This window comes from Desmodus rotundus, chromosome 4, assembly GCF_022682495.2.
Source record: "Desmodus rotundus isolate HL8 chromosome 4, HLdesRot8A.1, whole genome shotgun sequence".
NCBI lineage: Eukaryota > Metazoa > Chordata > Mammalia > Chiroptera > Phyllostomidae > Desmodus > Desmodus rotundus.
This window is the reverse complement of record NC_071390.1, coordinates 8,573,281-8,585,526: the sequence shown is the minus strand read 5'-3', so window position 1 is coordinate 8,585,526 and position 12,246 is coordinate 8,573,281. Positions and strand designations below refer to the sequence as shown.

The window sequence follows — 12,246 nt, the reverse complement described above, 5'->3', positions numbered from 1 at the left end:
CTCGGGGCTGTCTTGGGTTGTTCTCCGAGACATTCCCAAGTGAACACTGTGGGAGAAAACAGGACCTCAACTGTCAGTGTCACTTATGGTCACTCCAAGGGAAGGAATGTCCACACCCAGAAGACCAAGTTTCTCCTGCCCTTCATACTCACCCTGCAAATTAAACTCAAAGAATTCAAATTATGAGGTTTTAGGACAAGTATTAGAATCTCGAAAGATTTTTTTAGGTGGCTATGAGAGCCATTAAACAAACAAAAAAAGAACTCTAAAAATTTAACATGATCACCAAACCTTTAAATTCACTTGACAGATCAAGCAGCAGAATAGGCTCTGTTGATAAACATATAAATTAAAAGTAATCTCAGAAAACCAGTTACAAAAGGACAAAGAGTTGAAAAAAGTGAAATATTAAAAAAGATGAACTTTGAAAGCCCACAAGAGAGAAAAGGAGAAGAAAATTTCCCTAAGAAAAGGGACTTCCTCTCTGAGCTTAGTAAATCGCCTCCTCTGACAGCAAGGACACGTGTGCCACAAAGGGCGGCTCGGTAAGACCACGCACTTGGTGCCTCCACATGGCCTTCCACCCCCTTCACACCGAGGACAGAGAACACTCTAAAAGCTTCCAGGGAATAAAACAGAGCCTCCCAAGACTGCCGCCGTTCCCCACCCCTGCCGTTCCCCACCCCTGCATGGACTAGAGCAGCGAGCTCGGTCTCCAAGCCTCCGAGGGAGGAGGGTTCTGTACCAGCCCAAACCGCCGCACTCCTGGTTCAACCGTGATACACACACAAAAACCTCCTTTGAGACACACACAAAGACGTTCTGGAAAAAATTAAGAAGATAAAATACACAACAAAATGTTATCTGCGAACAGGACAAGGCGATACAGTGTAAATGTATTTGAAACTAAATCATATTTGCCATGATTGCTATAATGAATCCTTAAATAAAGACAGAACATGTTTTAATGCTCTGGAGGCAAAAATATACAGCTGATTGCAATAAAACACAAATAAAAGTATGCTCAGAATTTTGTTTTGTTCTGAAGAGACAGAAGAGTTCACAAAACTTACAGACTGTTGAAGTTTACATAGATCTTGGGAAACATTAATGGTCCTCACTAAAAGAGTAAAGAAAAGGAACTTCTTAAGTCTGGCTTAAAGAAAAGAAGGAATGGCAGGGACATGGAAACAAATAAAAAGGTCCAAACCGTACGTTAGAAATAAAACAAGTATAACAGTTACCATGCTGAATTGAAGAGATAGAACAAAAAACTCTCCAATTAAAAGAGAAGGTGAAGGTGGGGGCGGGGGGCACAAAACAGAAACACAAGGATGAACACAGATTGGCAAAGACTAAAAGAAACTAAGTCACAAACCCACAATCACGGGTAAGTTACCTCACTTTCTTCGGAGGATGAACTTCCCATAATCAACAGGATGAAGTAAATTAAATTAAATCAAACAACACAACTGCTCTGGTTTCATACACATGCACAGAACTTGAAGCCCAACCAAAAGTAGTCATATATCCTGACCATGTTTTAAGATACAAAGGAAAAAGTGTATTAAATTCCAAAAATCTAAAAACCATGCAGGCCACAATCACCAATGACCAGAAAGTGAAAATAGAAATTAGCAACAAAGAGTAATAAAACTGACAATCTATCCACATATATACAAAACTGAAATCAAACACCATACAGGTAACCTAACCTACTAAGGGTTCCTTCCAATGCAGACAAGGGCTTGGTAAAGGTAGGGTACAAAAAAAGGAGTGGAGAAAAGGCAGGCAAGAAATCCTCCAGCTACTTAGCTCTTAACCTTAAAAACAAGCAGAATTTTGTTTAAGAGGCAGCCTGGGCACATCCCAGGGAAAACAAAGAACACATAGGTAGATGTCACAGACACATGATAAAGCATAAAACTAGCTCAGACTGGCTGAAGAACAGGTAACTAAGAAGAAAATGGTACAGGTGAAGCTCATGAAAAAGAGCAGTAAACAGGAAAGGCCCTGCCTGCTAAGACATGTTTTAACCTTCAGTTCCATGCAATGAGTACCAAGGAAAGACAGGCCTGAAACCCAAGAGCAAGTGGGATGATCAAATACGCAGTACGAAAAACCAAGCAGGTCACAATGTAGAGGGAGCCCTGAAGCTGGGGGAAGACTACGACCAGGGAGAGTCACAGGAAGACCAGTAAATACAGCAGACGAAAGAAAACTCTGAATTAAGGCAGGAATGTAGAAACAGAAAGGACAGAGAGGGATTCAAACCTCTGTGACTTAAGTGGGTAACAATGCCACCAGTCAGGAGAGGGAATTAAAGACACAAGATAGAGGGAGAGGAAATAGGTCAGTTCTGGGCATGTGTGCAAATTAAACATAATAAATAGAGCAGTGTTTGAACTGCTTAGCAATCTTGTTAAAAGGCAGGTTCTGATTCAGAAGGTTTGGTGTTGGACCTGAGATTCTGCATTTCTAACAAGCTCCCAGGGGATGCTGAATACTGATGATGATCAACCAGACCCAACTTTGAGTGCCAAGAAGTTAGAGAACTCACCTCACCCTCTTAACTCACAGCAACTCCTTCCAAGGAACACAGAACAATCCCTCTTCAATAGCACTAATGAATGTTATCTTTTGTCAACTATTTAGTCTCATCAGATTGAATAAACCAAAGCCTATAAAAATCTCAGCCTCACTAATTTAAGTTTTATTTTCTCTCTTTAAGAACCTTCTGTCTGTGGGAAGACAAAGCAATACCAGAGATGTGAGTGTAACTGGTTTAGAGCACTAAGCCCAGACGTCGACCCATGCAGGGACACACACGTTGTGCAAGAACAGGAGCGCTGATAAACACGAGCCGTCCCAGGGAAAAACAATGTCTAAATCCTCACCTTCCTGGAAAGGGGGTCATCACCAAGTCTTCTCTCCTCCTCTCTGCGCCGCTCCCTTTCTTCAATTTCCAGCTCCCTTTGGCGTTTCTTCCTTTCTACTTCTTCTAACTTCTTGACCCGCTCCTGATACTCTCGAAGCTCTTCCTCACGCTTGGCCCGTTCAGCACGTTCTCTCTCTTCACGCTCTATGTAAGTTACTAGGTTAGAAAGTGTGCCTCCTCCCCACACCTTTCCCTCAGAGCTAGGTCTACTTTTCTGGTATTAAACAGGCAGCATAACACAGAAATAAATGTTTTTTAAGAATGTAAAAATAGCTTACAATCTGCTAAAGGACAGAAGATGTTTGAGAAAACAAGTTTTATGCCACTCGTCATTAACAGTTTTGTAATGACTTAAGAAAATACTAGGAATCCCCTCCAACTCCTAAGCATATGCAATACCAGAAAAAGGATTATTTGACAGACTCCATCTGGCAGGTAATCCTAAATAAATGTTAATACTACTTACGAGAGGGGACCCAAAAACCTCGGAATTTATTTATTAAAAACTGTGTACTCTTACATGGTTAAGCTTCAGTCACCTTCCAAGTACTCCCCATTTGACACAGTGCACCTATCGAGACATTTCTTGCACTGCTCAAATCAGTTGTTGAACTCGTCAATTTTGATGCCTTTTAGTGCTTCTGTCATTTTTTGTTTCACCTGTTCCACATCAGCAAAACATTTCCTGTTAAGGGCTTTTTTCATCTGGGGAAATCAGGGTGAGATCGGGTGAATGGGGAGGGCAAGGCTCAAGGGTCATGTCATTTTTGGTCAAATACTGCCGAAGACTCAGTGCAGTGTGGGCAGGTACACATGTAAATCACCCATCATGAAATGCACTGAGAGACTCTTCAAAAAAAATAATCACTGAAGCCAAACACAGCTTCTTACAACAATGCCAGCTGGTGCACTGGTACAGATGGGTTCCTAGAACACTCACCTAGCAGGGGAAGCCTGTACCACAAGGGGCCCGCCCTCCAGAAGGTAATTCTGAGGTTTTTTGGGGTCTTCCCTCGAAGACACAGTGATAAAAATTCAAAAGGCAGTATTAATTTTTAAAGGAACACCAAAAACATGAAATTCAGCTAGTAGGTTAAGACCTAGTATCTTTAAATGCAATAAATTACAGACAACTAGGTTAAGATCTCAGAACCCGAAAACTAGTTAGGTATAGTTAATAAGCCAACGATCCTGTCTCCTCAATTTCTTTATTTTCTAAATAAAACTGCTACGATCTGACCTGGTATCAACCTTGTGTACACCTCCAATACTGGTCTTCAGTTACCTTTTCGCATTTGCTCCTCTGCCCTCCTCTGCTCCTCCTCTTCCTTTTCTCTGTAGTAGGTTATTCTGCGTTCTTCTTTACGCTGCCTCTTCCGCTCTTCCAAGCGATTATGCCTTTCTTCTGCTAATCGTTCTTCAAACTGTTTAAGTTTTTCCTGTAATTGGTTACCCCAAATTTTTTTTTAAGATCAGATTTTTTTGAAGAGCTACAAATAGCAGTAAGTTGAAACTTTACAAAACCATTGCAGATTTCTTGGAACCATAAAAAGCAACCTTCAAGTATAAAAACCAGGGTTTCCAAATGACTGAAGTTTGTCTCGAATGTAAGATTTCCAAAAATTTAAACTGTTGACAATATTGAGTTTGCCACCCACACAAACTAAATTGAATGATTAAATTAGAACGTTCAGAGAGGGACACTTAGTTTCTTTCTGAATTAAACAGTGAACAAAAGCTTGCATCAACAACAAATTTCATGCAGTCCACCTTCACTTTCAGAAAAATAGTAATGGTTGACTGCTTAGCCTGGAAAATACTTAAGAAATGTTTCCACGAAACATTATTTGAACGATAACATTGTGTCTGTCAGAGCAGTACAGAACGTGCCACTGTGTTAGAAAAAAGAACCCCTAGGGCACAACTGAAACTCCCGAGCAAACGCGTCCCTGAAGCCCCCGCTCACCTCATACACAGACTGCCGTGCGGCCTTGAGTCGCGTCACAAATGAGTCTCTGTCTTCAAGCATCCGAGACAATCGATTCTTATGTTCGAGAGCCTTTTCTCGTTCTAGCTGCATAGTCGTAATCTGCAAATACATAACACAAAATTAAATTTCCAAAGCTTTCATTGTCTGAGTACTGATTTACCCCACATCCTGACATATTCTTGTGGAGTACAAACAGCTCTTGTGCCCCATCCACCCTACCACAAAAATGGAAGGGTGACTATTCCTTGTGCCAACAGGTCCCTAGGAATACGATCGGGGAGATGGGTAAGGAGTCCCTGGGCATCTGTAAATCACTGTTTTTATTTAGGCCCACAGTACCACAAATTTTTATAAAGGAAAAACTGTAATGTGCATGTTAAAACAAACAGTAAGTACAAACAATAAATACAAAAAAAATGGTAATACGCACTATGGTTTAATTATTAAAGGCATTTCTTCCTTAAAAACAACTGTAGCCCTGGCTGGTGTGGCTCAGTGGATTGAGGGCCAGCCTGTGAACCAAAGGGTCACCAGTTCTATTCCCAGTCAGGGCATGCGCCTAGGTTGTGAGCCAGGTCCCCAGTAGGGGGCGAGCAAGAGGCAACCACACACTGATGTTTCTCTCTTCTTTCTCCCTCCCTGCCCCTCTGTATGTATGTATAAATAGATAAATAAATAACCCACACACAAAAGAAATAAAATTGGAGGTTCAGGCTTTTCTATTTGTGCCCCAAGTAAAAAAAGGTAAGGCTTCGGGGCAGAGATTGCAGCAAATCATCTTAAATATTTTATTTGGTCTGAAGCATTCTTCCTAATTTCAAAGAGAATTATCACTAAAATCCCAACTTCTTAAAAAAAAAAAAAAAAAAAACAAACAAACAAACTGGCAACACTAGGCCCAAAATGACAACAAGTCGATGGAACCAAGAAGGGGCCACATTCTCCACACTGCAGTCCCCATAAGTGCACGCTATCTCCTGCCTGTGGTTACCTTACTCTTCTTATCCAGAATGAGGTCACTTCTTTGTATTACAACTTCGGCCACTACCAGCATTTGCAAACCTTATTTTTGTATCATTAGGTAAACAGAGACTAACAGAAGTAAAGATGGAGTTTAGTCATATACTGTAAGATTCCCTTACATAAATACCCAAAGTAGGCAAATCCAAAGGCAAAAAAGAGGTTGCCTACAGTCAGGTGGTAGAAACGACATGAGGAATAACTAATAATGCGTACCAAGTTTCTTTTGAGCTGTTACAAAATTAGATGGTTGAAGAATTCTGGAAATACACTAAAAACCGTTCAACTGCACACTTTGAAAAAAGTTACCGTATTTTGCCATGTTTAATGTGCACCCATGTTTTTGGCTCAAGCTTTCAGGGAAAAAAACTTTCGTTTTGAATTTTTAATTCAATTATTTATTTATTTGATACTTCTTTTTTATATTATGAAGAAATTTCAGCATTTATTTTTGAACACAAATACTGTTATTGTTCTCTAGAGTTATACTTTTAACACATAAGCATAAACAAAAGAATTAAAATATTCATATAGATATGGAATTAGTACTACCCATGTATAGTGCACATCCTTATTTTCCTCTCAAAAATTAGGGCAAAAATGTGTATTATACATGGCAAAAGTACGGTATATCCCCATAAAGCTGTTTTAAAAACTAAACTGAACTTTTCAGCTGTCCTTTGTTATTTTACAAGTTTCATTTTTAATCTCACTGCAAGAATTTGCATAGGCCCACCTATCTGTTCATATGCAAACATAAAACACCGTATCTGGCAAAAGAATACAAAATAAATCAATTGTCCCACTGCTGACAAAGGATTTACCGCATTTTCGGACTATAAGACGCATCCCCCACCCCCAATTTGGGGAGGAATGGGGGTGCGTCTTATAATCCGAATGTAGCTTACCTGGCTCGCTTGGGGGTGGGGGTGGGGGAGCAGGGTTTTTTCCCCCTGTTTTCCTCCTCTAAAACCTAGGTACATCTTATGGTCCTGTGCGTCTTATAGTCCGAAAAACACAGTAATTATAGCTTACAGTCTAAAAATACTTCAATTAAATTGAAATCTTACTCTTTCTTCTTCTTGTTGTTCCCACAGATCCATGTCTTTAATTCTCTGTTCTTCATAAGCACTTTTTATTAAAGGGATTTCTTCCAAACGTTTAGCTCTTTCAAAATAGTCAATCTGAGTAACACGAAAACAAATGGAATTTAAAAAAAAAAAAATCTCTTAATTTGACATATTAAAAGTTTACCAGTCTTTTTGCTTACCTTTTTTTCTTGATTCTTTAGGCGTTCCTGAAGTTCTTTCTTTTCTTTCTCCAGTTGCTCAACCTGCTTAGCCATGATGAAATCTGGATCTAACTCTTCAAGGTCCTGAAAATACAAATGGCACAATCACAAGAATGTAGCCCTGGATGGTGTGGCTCAGTGGCTTGAGTGCTGGCCTGTGAACCAAAAGGTCGCTGGTTTGATTTCCAGTCAGGGCACATGCCTGGGTTGTGGGCCAGGTCCCGAGTTGGGGGAATGGGAGAGGCAAACATGTATCTCTCACACATTAATGATATCTCCCTCTCTCCTTCCCTTTCAACCTCTCTAAAAATAAATAAATAAAATCTTTAAATAAATAAGAATATAAAAGAAATGCAATGAAGCACTGCTTCTAGAATCAAATCCTAAATTACTTTTTACATAATGGGTAAATGTTTACAAAGGGTAAATTTGAGCAACATAAAAATGTTTTGCAATAGCCGTATTTCCACTTTATTATAAGGAGTAAACATCTATTTCTCCCTCCTCCAATGTGCTGAAAAATTGCAGAACCATTAAAAATAAATGCTTACTTCAGATATTAGTTAATAAATCTTATGTACCAAAATGAGTGAAACAACCAAATAACTCAAAATAAACCAATAAATGGTAAAGGATTGTACTTCTGAGAGAGCTAGATAAAACTGAGTTTAATGAGTGACGTGCTACATACTTCAATATCGATATCCTTGAATGCTTTGGCACCCAGTTCTGTTTTCTTGATCTGTTCCAACCGTTCACGAACAGTTTTCTTTTTGATCTGTTCATGTTCCTGTAAAATACGCTCCTTCTCTCTCTCCTTTGCCTCCTGTCGCAGCCTCTCTTCTTCAGCCTTCCGTACTTTCTGCAGTTCAGCTTCCCTCTGCTCCAATTCCTCTTTCTCACGCTGAATATTCAGACTCTCAAGCCGCTCTTTCCTTTCCTCAATTGTCTGCCGGCGAGCCAGGATACGCTGATGCTCTTTTCGTGAATTTTTAAGATATGCCGTAACAGCCAACTGATGCTGTTCTTCTTTCTCTTGCTTCAAAAACAAATGTATTAAAAAGATTAAGTGAGCTACCATGGTATTAGGTATCAAAAATTACTAAATAATCCGAAGCATTATCTTTATGTGCCTGCATTTAGCAACACAAGATGATTATTCAAGCTACCAGCTCTCAGTCCCAAGGCCATGACACTCCTCCCACAGCAGTAACACAGCTGAAAAACCTGTATTTGCTACCAAGTCCACTTTTCGCTGCACCCAATCTACTTTGAAATGTTCTGGCCAAGAAGAAACACTAATAGAATGCACCAAGGAAAGAAACAACTTGGGCATGAGGGAAAAGCCCAGTACTCCCTATGGGGGGGGGGGGGGGGCGGTCATCACTATGTGGTCAGTTCCAACACTCATTATGTGGACTGCATCACTTTATCCCACAGAAGGCAGTTCACTGATGCATGTACCTGATAAAGAAATGATAAGAATACCGAAACTGCCAAATACAACTGAATCAGTAATATAGGAAGTCCCTTCTCTCAGACACCATCTCAAACCTTTTTGTGAAAGATGTTAGCACAAAGGCCCCTCAAAATTTCTGTAGTTCTTTTCTCCCAACGATGCATACCAGTATATGAGCTGGTTTAATGACTTCAAGTGCTTTTGCAAGTACTGAGGACATGGCTGTCAGCTGGTTTCTTATTTGCTCTGAAGGCATGCTTTGCAAATAAGGACCAAGTGGAGCATCTTCTCGAGTAGCATAATTCAAATCAGATCCAAAACTGAGGGTCCGAGAAGTGTGGTCAATACGAACCTTTAAAAAAATTTTTTAAGAAAGAAAATTAAATAATATTATCAGTAGTTAAATCCATACGCACAGAAAGTCATTCTTCGAATGAATGACTTTTGATTAAAAATTTCAACTGAATGAGAAACAAATTAACAAAAGGACGTTGAATAAAAAACCTAGAAGATTTACTCAGTCAAGCTTTAAAACGGTGCCGGTGTGCCGAAAGCTGAGACACAAAAGATGTGTTTTTAGCCCTCAAAGCCCAGCCTCCCCCTCAGTGCCTCCTCACGACACATACCTGCAGGTCGCAGTGCCTGGCTGCATCTACTATGGCCCGTTCCAGTTGGAAAGCATCAACAAAAGGAACCAGAGAGGTCAAACGAGAAAACTCAATGCTCTGATAAATTTGTGCCACCTGCATAAAAAACACAAGGTTACTAATAATAGCTATCATTTATTCAGCTGTTTTTACGTGCAGTCTCATACATGGGAAGTAGAAACTATGCCCATTATTCAGAGAAAAGTAGTTGAAGTTCAGAGTATCTATGTTAACAGTACATTGCTGGAATTGGCATTCCAATGCAAGGCTCTCAACATCCAATCCTATGCTTCAAACCATCATATTACATCATTTTTGAAAAGCATCTCTTTATTTCATAAAACAAAATTTAAAAAACCCAACTGATGACATATTTGCAGATAAAGACTGCTACCTGATTCATCTGAACACTTTTCTAAAACTATTTGTCTGAAGGAGACTGGCAGCATTACTATTTAGTTATACTGCTAATTAACCTTCAACTAGTTGTATAGCACATGAGAAATAACACTGCTCACATACATGAGAAAGCAGGTCAATGAAATGTGCACAAATACTGAAGAGAACATACAATAAAATCCCCTCCCCCAAATGAAACAAATGGGAAGCAAAACAGGAACTTTTAACCACATTATAAATTAAAATAGTCAAACAACTAATAAGTTGGACTAAGATATATTAAAAAACTGATGATACCTGTTTGCAAGAGAAAAGGCTCTCATTTACAACTGGTGGGAGGGTCCCTTAATAGAATCTTTTCAGGAGCTATTAAAGCTTCAAACACATAAACTCTATGACTAATTCTACTACTTATGCTACAGAAATTCAAAGAAGAAAGAAATATGCTCACTGCAACACTTTCTAACAGCAAGAAGCCCAGAAATACAGATTTGCATCAATAGTCTGAATAAATAAGTTATGGTACCCTTAGGCAAAGAAAAGCAATTACCAACAAGGGGAAAATGTACAAAGAGTGTTCAACGAAAGTCTTTTTCCCAGATCGAATATAAATAAGACTAATTTTGGACAGGGAGCAGAATTTGGGGAAGTCTTTCACTTCCTAGGCCATTCCTAAATTTTTCAGTTTCACACTCAAAACAATCAAGGGAAGAAATTCCAGTTATTACATAAGACACCCATTTTTCATTTTTACCTGCTGCAGAAGACGGAGTATGGTGTTGTTTTGCAGCTGTGGGACATACTGTTGCAGTTCCGGTTCCTTTTCAGGTTGGTCCTTAACCCAATTTAGAACCTATAAAAGTACATTAAATTGAGAAAGACATTTATTTACTACATGACAGACGCTAAAACATCTACAAAACTTTTTCAATTTTTTACCCAATTTTCTAAACATACGAAAACATCACACCACACACAGAAATGCAGAATGTATTACGAAACTTAGGGATCTTGTCTGAAGGTGACCGGCAGCAACAGCTAAGGTAAGTCGTGCTGCTAACATACCCCCACAGGTTTGTTTACACATCAGAAATACCTGTTCTCTTGTCGCAAAGAAAAAAGACAATGAAATGTGCACTGCAGACCTGGCCAGTGTGGCTCAGTTGGTTGCAGTGTTGCCCCACTAACCCAAAGGTTGTGGTTCAGTCCTCCAGGCGCATACAAGAGGCAACCTATCGATGTTTCATTCCCCCTCTCTTTAAAAAATCAATAAGCATGTCCTCAGGTGAAGAAAGAAAGAGAAAGAGGAAGACAGGGAAGGAGAGACGGAGGGAGATAGGGAGGGAGAAAGTGAGGGAGGCAAAGAAACAAGGAAACCAAGAAAGAATTGTGCACTGAATTCAAACACAAAGGACAATATAATACTTCGCCCTCAACAGAAATACAAACTAGAACTGCAAGAGGGCAGGCTGCACAGTGACCTAACACAATGGAATACGAAGGCTTACCTTTGTGACTCTCTCACAGAGTTTTAGTGGGTTAAATTCTACTTCCAGCCAATTGTAAAGGTCTTTCACTTCTGGGACAACATATTGTAGTACATTGAATCTGACCTACAGTAAACAAAACAAAAGGTTTAATTGCTGGGGGAGGTGGGTTTAAGGGGATTAAATGGTAATAGGAAAAAAATACAATAAAGATTAAATTAAAAAATAGGCTGAATTGCTAAAGGAAATTTTCAAATTGGGATTCTGAACAAATGATAAATTGAAGAAAACAGAACTGGAAGTCTGAAAAATGAGAGACTATCTAGCCTCAATCTTCAAATTTACTGGAGAGAAATCCAGGACAACTGCTGAGCCTCTTGCCCCAAATTATCTACAACTATTGCAACTATCTACACTGAAAAGCCCCCCAAGAACTTAAAAAGGAAATAAAAACTCTAAACATTACCAATAACATATTTATAAATATAACTCATGTGGCCAAAATAATCTAACTTGTTATCAACAAGTAAAATACCAGAGTTTATAAGTAACTAAACCTCCCAAAAATTATCACAGCACCACTATTTATAATATTGTAATTACCAGAAACAAACAAACTGCAAGTTTTAAACTGTGCGCCACTCTGAGTGACGTAATGAAATCGCACGCTGTCCTGCTCTACCCCACATCACCCCCTTGTCCTGCGTATCTACCCTGTGTGGCCTTACAGGTTATCTGATCAGCTGCGTCCCCGTGCTTGTGTTTAAGTCACCCTTACTTCACTTAATGCTCAGATTAAGAGACGCTGACAATTTGGAGATGCGAAACTGTAAATTGCTTTCCTTTAAGTGAAAAGGTAAGTACAGTACATTAAAATATTTTCATCCACATAATATTTTTTATAGGACATAATGGTTCTTTTCTATTAGCAGTTACTGTTGTTAATACCTTACTATGGCTGATTTATAAATTAAACTTTGATCTTAATACATATAGGAAAAAATATAGCATATAC

General features: G+C 39.2%; 1 protein-coding gene and 2 non-coding genes across 4 annotated transcripts in view; all 3 read right to left on the bottom strand.

Moving 5' to 3' along the window:
• Positions 1 to 12,246, bottom strand: part of EIF3A (eukaryotic translation initiation factor 3 subunit A) — a 36,036-nt gene that overhangs the window by 10,045 nt on the left and 13,745 nt on the right. For both annotated transcript variants that reach the window (XM_053922522.2, XM_024555555.4), the window contains exons 8-17: positions 11,253 to 11,357; positions 10,499 to 10,597; positions 9,325 to 9,441; positions 8,865 to 9,050; positions 7,931 to 8,278; positions 7,219 to 7,323; positions 7,019 to 7,132; positions 4,905 to 5,027; positions 4,224 to 4,377; positions 2,898 to 3,082 (exon numbers count right to left, since the gene is read on the bottom strand). In XM_053922522.2, the coding sequence (XP_053778497.1) occupies positions 2,898 to 3,082; positions 4,224 to 4,377; positions 4,905 to 5,027; positions 7,019 to 7,132; positions 7,219 to 7,323; positions 7,931 to 8,278; positions 8,865 to 9,050; positions 9,325 to 9,441; positions 10,499 to 10,597; positions 11,253 to 11,357 (1,536 nt within the window). The remainder of the gene's footprint in view (positions 1 to 2,897; positions 3,083 to 4,223; positions 4,378 to 4,904; positions 5,028 to 7,018; positions 7,133 to 7,218; positions 7,324 to 7,930; positions 8,279 to 8,864; positions 9,051 to 9,324; positions 9,442 to 10,498; positions 10,598 to 11,252; positions 11,358 to 12,246) is intronic.
• Positions 9,769 to 9,896, bottom strand: LOC112300534 (small nucleolar RNA SNORA19). The gene has a single exon (XR_002974411.1). It is a non-coding gene; the product is annotated as a small nucleolar RNA SNORA19 (small nucleolar RNA).
• LOC112300535 (small nucleolar RNA SNORA19) lies at positions 10,754 to 10,882 on the bottom strand. The gene has a single exon (XR_002974412.1). It is a non-coding gene; the product is annotated as a small nucleolar RNA SNORA19 (small nucleolar RNA).